Source organism: Mya arenaria, chromosome 8 (genome assembly GCF_026914265.1).
Source record: "Mya arenaria isolate MELC-2E11 chromosome 8, ASM2691426v1".
Lineage (NCBI taxonomy): Eukaryota > Metazoa > Mollusca > Bivalvia > Myida > Myidae > Mya > Mya arenaria.
The window spans coordinates 54,353,242-54,365,533 of NC_069129.1; the positions used below are offsets into that span (position 1 = coordinate 54,353,242).

Sequence of the window (12,292 nt, forward strand, 5' to 3'; positions counted from 1 at the left end):
TCATGCGTAAGCAGTGAAGGATTTTCACACATTATCAAATTTTCTTTCAAATGTTATTGCATATTTTACAAGTTGTGAAAATTTGGACACGCTTATTTTTTGAACACCCGTTCGGGAAAATGTGTGAAATTATTACCTCGAGAAAGTCATAAGGTTTTGTGCATAAATCGTGTATTTGGGACCGGTTATGTGGCTCGACTCCTCCACTTATTTAGGTTTCGATGCAGCGTCGGTATATTTTACATGAAAATAGAAGAAACATGTTCGGGGAAATGTTTCGATCTCAAGGGACCGCCGGTTCTCGAACGACCCCCCGTTTGAACGACCGCAGTTTTACTGTAAATCATTATTGCGAGTCATTTTGTATGTGCTATTTAAATACTTTTGGAATACAAATGCGAACAAAAGAACGAGCTAGGTTGAAAGCGACACTTGACCAGATCTCGTTAGCAATAAATACAGTAGCACGATAATTATTACGGTAGTTTTATTAAAACATTGTCCAAACTTTAGACTTGGGTTAAACTGCCATTTCGTATATTCGACGCGAAATTTCGAAAACAAATGGAAACATGAAATTACGCCATGTGGCGGTGCATTGTAACGCCATGTGGCAAGGCGAACACACGTTATAATGAGCTGCTGTAGTTTCGCACCGCTAATTGTCGTATTTTCACCTCCTCACTTGACTGCTTTTTTGTAATTTCGAGGTAAAAATATTATCAGTCTAAATAGTGTAAAGTGTAAAAACGTACTTAGCAGGTAAAAATATACCCCAAAACACCAACATATCTTCGAACACCACCATTTTATTCCGCTACCCACATTTCCCTCACTTAAAATTCGGAAAACACAAAATACGTTGGACCACTGGAAATGGCAGAAAAATGTTTTAACGTGAAGAGGAGGAAACGTTAATATTTTACTGATTAAAAAGATTGCAAACCGGCTGTTGTTTTGGCAATGAAAATCGGTCATTTAACAGGAATCATTATATGTCATTATTGCCAATCACCAGGCTGTATGAAACGCAATTCTTTGCAGAAGAAGGGAAATGCAAAAACAAAATATGTGAAAGAAAAGAAAGTCCGGGAAACTAAAACTGAAGGTAATAGATATCAAACAAAATAATAATCAATACGAGTTCATAATAGCTCTACTTATTACTTTCTCTTTTGAAAAAACCCATAACACAATTATACTTTCATAATTACTTTGAACATCTGTTCTCATATATGCTCCTGTTTTTATCAAACCCCATATAAACTGAAAAAGTATGGATTTCCTTATTCATCCAAAGTTTGTGTCAAACTTAAAGGGACTTGCCCATGATTTTGGACTAAAAATTATCTCCCCCTTCAATGCATCTGAAAACATTTCTTGTAATAATTATTAAACTCTATAATACCGAAATTGCAGAAAAATACAAGGAAAGTATAAAAACATATTTTGGTTGTGGGGTGCGAACCAACAAACTAACTAACGAACTAACAAAACATTTATAACATCACGTGACAATGTCAATAAATCACGCAACAACAAAGCCGTCATTAACCTAATAACAATTGTGGCCCTCAAAGACGATAACAAATATTAACATTTGCTGAAGGGTTCCAGCTTCGGGTATCTTCGTTTTAACCCTTCTAATGATTTGTCACACTTTATATGTCCATGAAAATAGTGCATATTACAAAATATGAGCGAATCCCTTTATCTATAGCCTAAGTTTTTATAAGCATTACAGCAAGTGTGATTTGTATGCCACAAAGGGACGTCGTATGCCCGATATAGCGTTATGATTTTGAGACCAGTGGGTCGAAGGTCAAGGTCATTGTGACATTCATTTGGTTTACATTCACTATTAGAAGAACGTTTTGGCATAGGGACCTCAAACTCGGAAGTATGATTGATTCACCACATTAATTTTAAGGTCATTGAATCAAACATTAAGTTGGTGATGACCTTAAGCTGAAAAACGGTTTCCGATCAATATCTGAAGTAGCTATGGCCAGGGACCTCAAACTGTGTAGGCAGGTTGGTCATGACCATCAGAAAAACCTTATGCTTTTGAGGTCGGTGGATCAAAGGTCGAGGTCGTTATGACGTTTAGCTGAATACTAGTATGCAATTTCCTATCAATAATGAACAAAAAAACGCATATGCCTAGAGGCCTCGAACTTTGTAGAGGTCCCTTAAACATGACTGAACATCGCCCTATTTTAACGGCAGTTGGTCAAAGGTGAAGGTCGTGGTGACATTAAGCTGAAAGTCCAATTTCGTTCAATGACTGAATAATGCTAGTATCCATGTATGCTGTTGCATCTGCTTTCTTTCAGTCGTATTTCAAAGGTATTATCCGAGTCTTTAATGCTTTGCATCACAATTAGTCTTGTAAAACACTTTGAATGAGGATTCGAACTTCTGCTTATATCGTTAAATGTTATGACATCTCGTATATATATTGGTAAAGATTTATAGATGAAATATTAATTACTTTTTTTTAAATTTTCTTCGATTAATATGTCAACACTGTAACGTATAATAGTATGTCCACATGAACAATGGTCATTTCTATAAAACTGGATAATTTTTTACAGGTTATCTCTTGCTTGGTTCGCATATCAAGGAAATTTAACTAAACTAAATCAATAACCAGTTTCATACAATTGGCTGCTGGATGTTCTATAAATAAATATTGAATATACCTCTGTCAAATTTATTTACATAGAACATGCCCTTCTGTGGGTTCTGTAAATAAATCTCGGTGATATTTTTCAGAAACGCTGCTACGTTTGTCTACCGTTGGAAGACATTAGCTCTACTGACACCGGAAGTGACGTTTCGTCTGAGGACAACTTAAAACACAAGCTACTTACATAAAGTCAAGTTGTGTTTATAAATACGTGTTTGCGTTGATTAGTGAAGAAATTATAGTTTTGTAATATATGCTTATTTTATCGTTGTATCTCCTCGTGCGATAATTATGATTTTAAATACAATGTGAATAGTTGCAATTAACATTGTGGTTATTTGGTTTTGATTATATATTGTAGCGCACCCTCATTGAAATCGATAAATTATCGTAAAATCAATTGCTTTGTGTCTGATAAACTAGTAGTATCGTGTGTCTCATGATATAATTGTCCTTATTTCAGGGATACATTATTGTATAAAAAGAAAACCCACATTGGACGCGTTCACATAATATAGAACATATACTACTCAAATTTGCTAAGATCTACTACATGTTTTTTAAAAGGTTTTCATATACACTCATTGTTTTAATCAATGTGTACTTTACACAAAACAAAAAAAAATATATATCACCTGAACTGAAGTCTAGAATCACAGCACAATTATCAAAAGTAACTACGACAGTTATATGCCAGATGTACACATTACTGAAAATAATGTATCCACGTTCAAGCTATATTAAATTTGCATCGATGACCAATGATATTATTACATGATAAACTCGTGAACGTGAAAATAGCAAGTACAGGCAAGGACCTATACAAAAGGTTCCGGTAATACTTCAGTAAAAATATAACAAGATTCATTACAAAATATGACTGGGCGATATTTTCTTGTGTCTGTTAAGGAATCGAACACTTCTACAAACCTGAATGCCATTTGAATAACGTGCTAGGAGTAAAGTAAGGTTGTCCTTAGCAAATATTGAATAGTGTATATTGATATGCTGAGTTGCGCAATACTGCGTACATGTCGTTGAACTAAAATATTAAATCAATATCCATGGATTAAATTGGCTCATTTGGAATACAGAGAAAATGGGATCAGTTTTCAAGTCAAGGAGCTGATACCAACAACGATGGTCAAGAGATGACAAGACAAGAAATGAAGTTTCCTGTGGTAGCCTCTATTGATTTCGGAACTTGTTTTACTGGATATACGTTTAAAATCAGGGACAATGACGACGCAAAGCCGAGCTACGCAAACGAACTTGAAAAGAAACACGAGCTGACATGTATTTTGTTCGATGCTGACAATAACTGATAGTTATGGCAAGGACGCTTTGCAAAAATACACCAGGCTGTCACCAGCTGAAAGAGATAAAGTTTATTTCTACAGAAACTTTAAAACTTCGCTGACCGTCGAAGGTAAACATCTAAAATTGGCAGACACAGCTTCGAGACATGCCATCGATCCATTGTGCGTGTTCAAGGGGGCTCTCGATTATTTGAAAAGGTGCGTAATAAAACGAGTCAATGAAGTCATTTCAAACCCCGGTGCTGGTGCACCAATTATTGAGGGCGATGTTATGTGGGTGATAACTTTCCCAACGGCATGGAATGATTCTTATAGAGCTTTTATGAGGGAATCGGCGATGAATGCAGGAATGAACGTCAACAACATACGGCTAGTTACCGAACCGGAAGCTGCCTCAATGTACATCCGCGATATGTGTATTCAAACTAAGGGCAATAAGAATATTACGCCCCTGGAACCTGGCGCAAAATATTTCCTTGTTGACATCGGCGCAGGAACGGTTGACCTTTGTGTGCACGAGGTTCTCAAAAAGGGAAACTTGATGGAGCTTTATCCAGCGGCTGGGGCGCATTTCGGAGGATCCAATGTTAATTTCCAGTTCGAGGAGCTTCTTAAAGAACTGTTTGGAAACGAGTGCATTCAAATGATGAAAAGGAATAAAATGTTTAAATACTTCAATTTACTGCAAGAATTTGAAGATAAAAAGCGACAGTTTGACCCGTCGGCGAAAGACGTTGTATTGAGTGTAGAGTTTGTTGTTCAAGAGTTTGAAGAGCATTCCACAGAATCTATGAACGAGCGAATTTCCTCCGGAAAGTTTCACAATAAGCTTAAATACGAGAAAGATACGGGGTTAGTTATTTCCGGTGAATTGATGAAAGATCTTTTTGGAAAACCGCTAGAAAATATTATCTCGTTCATTGAAGAAAAACATGCCGAATGTTCTGCCAACAACATACGTGTGGAGATGCTTCTCTTGACAGGTGGTTTTTCAGATTCCGGCTACGCTAGAGGCAAGATTATTAAAGCGATGGAAAAGCGAAATGTTAAAGTCGTTCACTTTCAAGACGCTAAATGCTCAGTTATGTTTGGAGCGCTGAAGATGGGGATTTCACCTCAATCCGTCATAAAGAGGCGTTCGAGATATACATACGGATTCTACAAAAAGATACCGTTCAATGAGAAAATCCATCCGCAAGAATTGAAATGCGACCATGAAGGAATCCCACAATGTGATCGAGTATTTCACAAACTGATTGAAAAGGGACAAATTATTAGTTATGGTCAGGTGTTTTCGAGAAAATCGAAAGCGGACTACAACAAAGAGAAACACAAAACGAGATTAACATCTCTTTGGAAGTCTGATAAAGCGGATCCAAAGTACTGCACAAAGGAGGAACAATGCAGCGTTGTTGCAACCATTGAAATACCACCTCCTAGGAGCGGGTGGCCCAGTGTTTTGCATCATGAACAACAACTGATTGTATTGGAAAATGAATTTCAGTTGAAATTTGTCAACAAGATTACCGGACAAGAGCATGAAATGCTTGTCAACTATGTATATTAGTCATAAGCATTTTGTGTGTAAAAGTCGACGAGTAGGAAGTCTACAAGTAATAAACAGTGTATGTGAACATGTCAACGACTATAAAGCATGATGTGAGCTATGTTTAAGAGTCATATTCAGTGTGTTTAAACATGTCAACAAGAATGAAGCATGTTGATGTGAACTCTGTCTACGATTCATAAGCAGTTTATATGTGTGAAAATATCTACGAGCATAAGAAGCATCGTGTGTGTGAACTATTTCTAAGAGATGCATTTTGTGTGTGTAATTTATCATCTATTCATAACCATTACGATGAGAAAAAGGTCCAAGAGTCAAAAGCATTTTGGTGTGAACTGTAAGCACTTTGTTTTAAACTATTGTTTTAGATATTAAGCACGTTGATTTGAAATTTATGAGCGTAGCATAATAACGAGTGACTTTTCGTGCGTTAATTACATGTACTGTCAGCAGTGTGGATTATTTCAATTTTTTTTCCCATCTTATTCTTACAAATTGTCGAATGTTTCTTGTATTCTCTTGAATATATCTTACAGTTTGAATAAAGATGTAAACTTCTTTACTTAACTAGCCAAAATTTATAAAATCATATGTGTGTTTTTATTAAAAGCTTTGTCCTTCTTTGTGGTAAATGTACTTAAAAGTTTGCTTGACCAATTAAGTCAGAACTGAGCACTTTCTTGCACAATGTTTAATCGAACACATTCAACTGCTGTATTTCGCCCCTTATCAACGCCCGTTTGTGACGAAAGGGCGTTGCTGGTCTGTTCCTACATATGGTAAAAGGACGATGTATCTGATCCGCGTAAAATATATGGGTATTGGCACCATCTCTCGGCGGTTAGAGTGTCCAACTGTCGACACGTACACTCCATTTGCATAAATGTCTGCTAGCGAGCACGTTTTTAACTCCAGGATCGATCTTCACTGTAACATGGATTTCGTTTGGAATGTTTTCCAGCTCCTTCCTCAAATGTGTTCTCAACCTCAGTTAACCCTTGTTCGACTGTTTAAAAACAGTGGAGGTTTTTTTTCAGACTTTCCTTGTACCAATTACTTGACCCTAAGTAACGCTAAGAATGCAAAACCATTTCGACAAAATTACATGCAAACAAGTTTAGAATAACAAACTCGATTTCAAGTTTTATAAATATTTATTTATAACATAGAATAACTCTTGTAACCAACTCGGCTAACCTCGAGAAGCTTAACTCTTACCAAGGCTTACGAGTACTACATCCTTTGGTAGTGGAATAGGTTTCGCCATCCTTCCACATCGCCTTTGTTCGAGTTTGTGTTTCTCTTCATAACTTTGTTATTAGGTATGGTAACAACCATTTGAGTATTTCTTCTTCCTTAAATGGTATGAATAATGATAATTTTCTTAAACATTTCAATGTCACTGATCTAAGGCGTCCTTTGAACCTTTAATAAAATGATCACGAATTATTGAAAAGTAACTAAAGTCTTGAAACAATTTTAAAATATTAATGAGACTAACAAAAATTGAGAGGCGTAATTAACGATATCATAAAACATAAACAAGGCAGTATTTAAATAAAATCAGTATTGCGAGTAATTTCCTAGATGCCATTAAAAATTTTGGATCAGATAAAACCATACAGAAGAACGAGCTAAGTGGAAAGCTACAATTGGCCACATCTCTTTTGCCATACGACACAGTAGCAAAAATTAGTACGATATACCACTATAGCGCTAATTAATCATTGCCATACCTGAAGATTTGGGTAAGCATGATCGCCACGATTATAATAATTTCTAAAATACGGTATCACAAAATTAAGCCATGTGGCGGGGCATACAAAGGCGAACGCACTTAATAATGAGCTGTTGTAGTTTCGCTCCGCCAATTGTCGCATTTTCGTGTTTTCACCTCGCAACTTGGTTTTTTTCGTATTTATGAGGTAAAAATACGTAATTGCAGAGAAATGTTAAATGTGAAGAGTAAAAACTGATTAAAAATATTACAAACAGGCTGTTTTGGGCAATCGATGATAATCGAGCATTTCACTTTAAACTTTATTTAAAAAATATACAAACTGTCATAATTTTATCTGTAATCATACACGTATGTTCGTGTTTTTATTTCTAATCAGTAAGCAATGCCCTTTCAAATGATACCAAAGTTACATGGGTTGAACATTTCATCAGCCATCATTATGTTACATTTTTGCCAATCACCAGGCTGTATGAAACGCAATATGTTACAGAAGAAGAGAAATACAATAAATATGCGAAGAAAATCAGAAGAACATCCGGGAAACTGAAATTGAAGGTAATTGATCTCAAACAAAATAATTATTAAAACGAGTTCATAATAGTTCTACTATTTACTTTCTTTTTCGAAAAAAAAACACACAATTATACTATTATAATGATTTTGAACTTCTTTTCCCATATATACTCCTGTTTTTATCATACCCCTAATAAACTGAGAGAGTGTGGATTTCCCTTATTCATCCAAAGTTTGTGTCACACTTAAAGGAACTTGCTCATGTTTTTGGACCAAAAACTAGTTTCCACGTAAATGCATTTTATAATAATTACTTTACTCAATGGTATCGAAATTGAAGAAAAAATACAATTTTTAGTATAAAAACCGTGTTTTAACAATACATGACAAAAAATCAATCAATCACGCAACAACAAAGCCGTTATTAACACTAACAACAATTGTGGTCTTCAAAGGTGATATTTGAGAAAATATCAACATTTGCTGAAGAGTTCCAGCTTTTGGTATCTTAGTTTTAACACTCCTGATGATTTGCCAAGTGAAAATAAGAGTGAATTTTACAAAACATGAGCGAGTCCCTTTAACCCATACCTATATTTATAAAAGCAATACGACACTTGTGATTTGTATGCTCCAAAGGGTGGCATACAGTTATAAGGTCGTCTGTCCGTCCATCCGTCCATCTCCATCGTTTTCAATCACTATCTGAAGGCCCAGAGTTCTTACCCTTTGTAGGCAGGTTGGTCATGACCAGCCGATATAGCCTTTTGATTTTATGGTCAGCTGATCTAAGGTCAATGTCATGGTGATCTTAAGATAAGCTTCACATAAAAATCGTAAAAGAACGTTTCGGCTCAGGTAGATAGGCCATGAACATGATACGAACTCTATTGATTTCATGGTCAGTGGGTCAAAGGTCAAGGTCGTGGTGAGATTCAGTTGAAATCGGGTTACATTCAAAACTTGAAGAACGCTTTGGCTTTCTGACCTCAAACTCGGTAGTATGATTAATCAACCACATTAATTTTGAGGTCCGCTAATCAATCATCAAGTTGGTGATCACCTTAAACTGAAAAACGTCACGATCAATATCTTAAGGACGCTATGGCCCGGGACCTCAAACTTTGTAGACAGGTTAGTCATGACCAGCAGATGAATCTTATGCCTTTGAGGTCAGTGGGTCAAAGGTCAAAGTCGTTATGTCCTTTAGCTAAAAATACGCAGCCTCCTATCAATAATTTAAAAAAAAACTTGAATGTATCTCGGTCATCTTTTCACTTCGAACATACCCTTCCGGGGCTTCTGTAAAAAAATCTCGTTCATATTTTTCAGAAACGCTGTTACGCTTGTCTACCGTTGGAAGACTTTAGCTCTACTGACACCGGAAGTGACGTTTCGTCTGAGGCCAACTTAAAGCACATAAGATATTTACATAAAGTCAAGCTTTGTTTATAAATACGTTTTTGCGTTGATATCATAAGGAAATATAGTTTTAACAAAATTATATAAATAAATACAATGTGAATAGTTGCAGTTAACAGTGTGGCTATTTGGTTTTGATTATATAGTATAGCGCACCCTCATTGAAGTCGATAAACTTTCATAAAATCAATTGTTTTGTGTCTGATAAACTAGAATTTTCGTGTGTCTCATGATATTATTGTCCTTATTTTAGGGAAACAAAATTATACATAAAAAACATATTGGACGTGCTCACATGATTTAGAACATATACTACTCAAATTTGCTAAAGATCTATTGCATTTTTTTGTTTCAAAATAGTTAATTATGGAAGCACTCAAAAACTCTTTTTATGAAATAGTTAAAAGGAATTCAGATACACTCATTGTTTTAATCAATGAGTACTATAAATAAAAGTAAGAATATATCATGTGAACTGAGGTCATAAACTGAAGTAAACACAACACAATTATCAAAAAGTAACTACGACATTTATAAAACCCTAAGCCAGATGTACACATTACTAAAAATAATGTATCTACGTTCTCGTTATATAATACTTTCATCTATGACCGATGATATTATTACACGATAAACACGTGAACGTGAAAATAGCATAAGTACAGGCAAGGACCTATACAAATGGTTACGGTAATATTTCATTTAAAAAATCACAAAATTCTTTATAAAATATGACTGGACGATATTTGCTTGTGTCTGTTTAACAAGTCTAACACTGAATGCCATTTGAATAACGTGCTAGGAGTATATTAAGATTGTCATTAGCAAATATTGAAAAGTGTAAATTGATATGATGAGTTGCGCAATACTGCGTGCATGTCGTTGAACTAAAATATTAAATCAATATTCATGGATTAAATTGGCTCACTTGGAATATAGAGAAAATATGATCAATTTTCACAAGTCAAGGAAGTGAACTAGATAGATAGGCAGAGTTACACTGTCCTGCGTATGCATTGTTAAATTGGAACATTGAAAGAGGATGGGACAAAAACAATCCAGACAAAGAGCTAAAGCCGACAACGATGGTCAAGAATTGACAAGGCAAGAAAAGAAGTTTCCTGTGGTTGCCTCTATTGATTTCGGAACTTGTTTTACTGGATATGCGTTTAAAATCAGGGACAATGACGACGCAAAGCCGAGCTACGCAAACGAACTTGAAAAGAAAAACGAGCTTACATGTATTTTGTTCGGTGCTGACAAGAAATTTGATAGTTATGGCAGGGACGCCTTGCACAAATACAGCAGGTTGTCACCAGCTGAAAGAGATAAAGCTTATTTCTACAGAAACTTTAAAACTTCGCTGAATGTGGAAGATAAACATCTAAAGTTGGCAGACACACCTTCGAGACATGCCATCGATCCATTGTGCGTGTTCAAGGGGGCTCTTGATTATTTGAAAAGATGCGTTTTAAATCGAGTAAATGAAGTCATAAAGCCCGGGTTTGGTGCACCAATTATTGAGGGCGATGTTATGTGGGTGATAACTTTCCCAACGGCATGGAATGATTCTTATAGAGCTTTTATGAGGAAGTCGGCGATGGATGCAGGAATGAACTTCAACAACATACGACTAGTTACCGAACCGGAAGCTGCCTCAATGTACATTCGCGAAAGGTGCATTGAAACTAAGGGTAATAATGCTATTGAACCCCTGGAACCGGGCGCAAAATACTTCCTTGTTGACCTCGGCGCAGGAACGGTTGACCTTTGTGTGCACCAGATTCTCGAAGACGGAAACTTGATTGAGCTTTACCCAGCGGCTGGAGCACCTTTCGGAGGATCCAATGTTAATTTCCAGTTCGAGGAGCTGCTTAAAGAATTGTTTGGTAACGATTGCATTCAAAGGTTGAAAGACGAACAAATGTTTAAATACAACAAGTTGCTACAGGATTTTGAAGATGTAAAGCTACGTTTTAGCTCAACGACGAAAGAAGTGGTATTGAGTGTCGATTTTGTTGTTCAAAAGTTTGAGGAGCATAACGCAGAATCTTTGAACGAGCGAATTTCCTCTGGGAAATTTCACAGTAAGCTCAATTACGAAAAAGATTCCGGATTAGTTATGTCCGATGAATTGATGAAAGATCTTTTTGCAAAACCGCTAGAAAATATCATCTCGTTTATTGAAGAAAAACATGCCGAATGTTCTGCCAACAACTTAGATGTGCAGATGCTTCTCTTGACAGGTGGCTTTTCAGACTCCGACTACGTAAGAGACAATATCTTTATAGCAATGAAAGGGCGAAATGTTCGGGTCGTTCACTTTCAAGACGCTAAATGTTCGGTTATGTTTGGAGCGCTTAAGATGGGGATTTCACCTCAATCCGTCATAAAGAGGCGTTCGAGATATACATACGGATTCTACAAAAAGATACTGTTCGATGAGAAAATCCATCCGCAAGAATTGAAATGCGACCATGAAGGAATCACACAGTGTGATCGAGTATTTCACAAACTGATTGAAAAGGGACAAATTATTAGTTATGGTCAGGTGTTTTCGAGAGAATCGAAAACAGACTACAATAAAGAGAATCATAAAACGAGATTTACATCTCTTTGGAAGTCTGATAAAACTGATCCAAAGTACTGCACAAAGGAGGAACAATGCAGCGTTGTTGCAACCATTAAAATACAGCTTCCTAGGAGCGGGTGGCCCAGTGTTTTGCAGCATGAACAACAACTGATTGTATTGGAAAATGAATTTCAGTTGAAGTTTGTCAACAAGATTACGGGACAAGAGCACGAAATGCATGTTAACTTTGTATATTAGTCATAAGCAGTTTGTTTGTAAAAAAGTCAGCGAGTATGAAATTTGTTAGATATCTTTGTTTTAAAGTCATAAGCAGTGTGAGTGAACATGTCAACGATTATAAAGCATGATGATGTGAGCTATGTTTAAGAGTCATAAGCAGTGTGTGTGTGAACATGTCAAGGATTATAAAGCATGACGATGTGTGCTATGTTTAAGAGTCATAAGC

General features: G+C 36.1%; 2 protein-coding genes across 2 annotated transcripts; both read left to right on the forward strand.

Annotated features, from left to right (window-relative positions):
- The first annotated feature begins 3,705 nt into the window (after positions 1-3,705).
- Positions 3,706-6,140, forward strand: LOC128242657 (heat shock 70 kDa protein 12A-like). The gene has a single exon (XM_052959896.1). The coding sequence runs from the start codon at positions 4,001-4,003 to the stop codon at positions 5,576-5,578; it is 1,578 nt and encodes a 525-aa protein (XP_052815856.1). The 5' UTR covers positions 3,706-4,000; the 3' UTR covers positions 5,579-6,140.
- A 4,156-nt stretch (positions 6,141-10,296) lies between these two features.
- Positions 10,297-12,084, forward strand: LOC128244358 (heat shock 70 kDa protein 12A-like). Its single transcript, XM_052962373.1, has one exon. The coding sequence runs from the start codon at positions 10,297-10,299 to the stop codon at positions 12,082-12,084; it is 1,788 nt and encodes a 595-aa protein (XP_052818333.1).
- Positions 12,085-12,292: the final 208 nt, after the last annotated feature.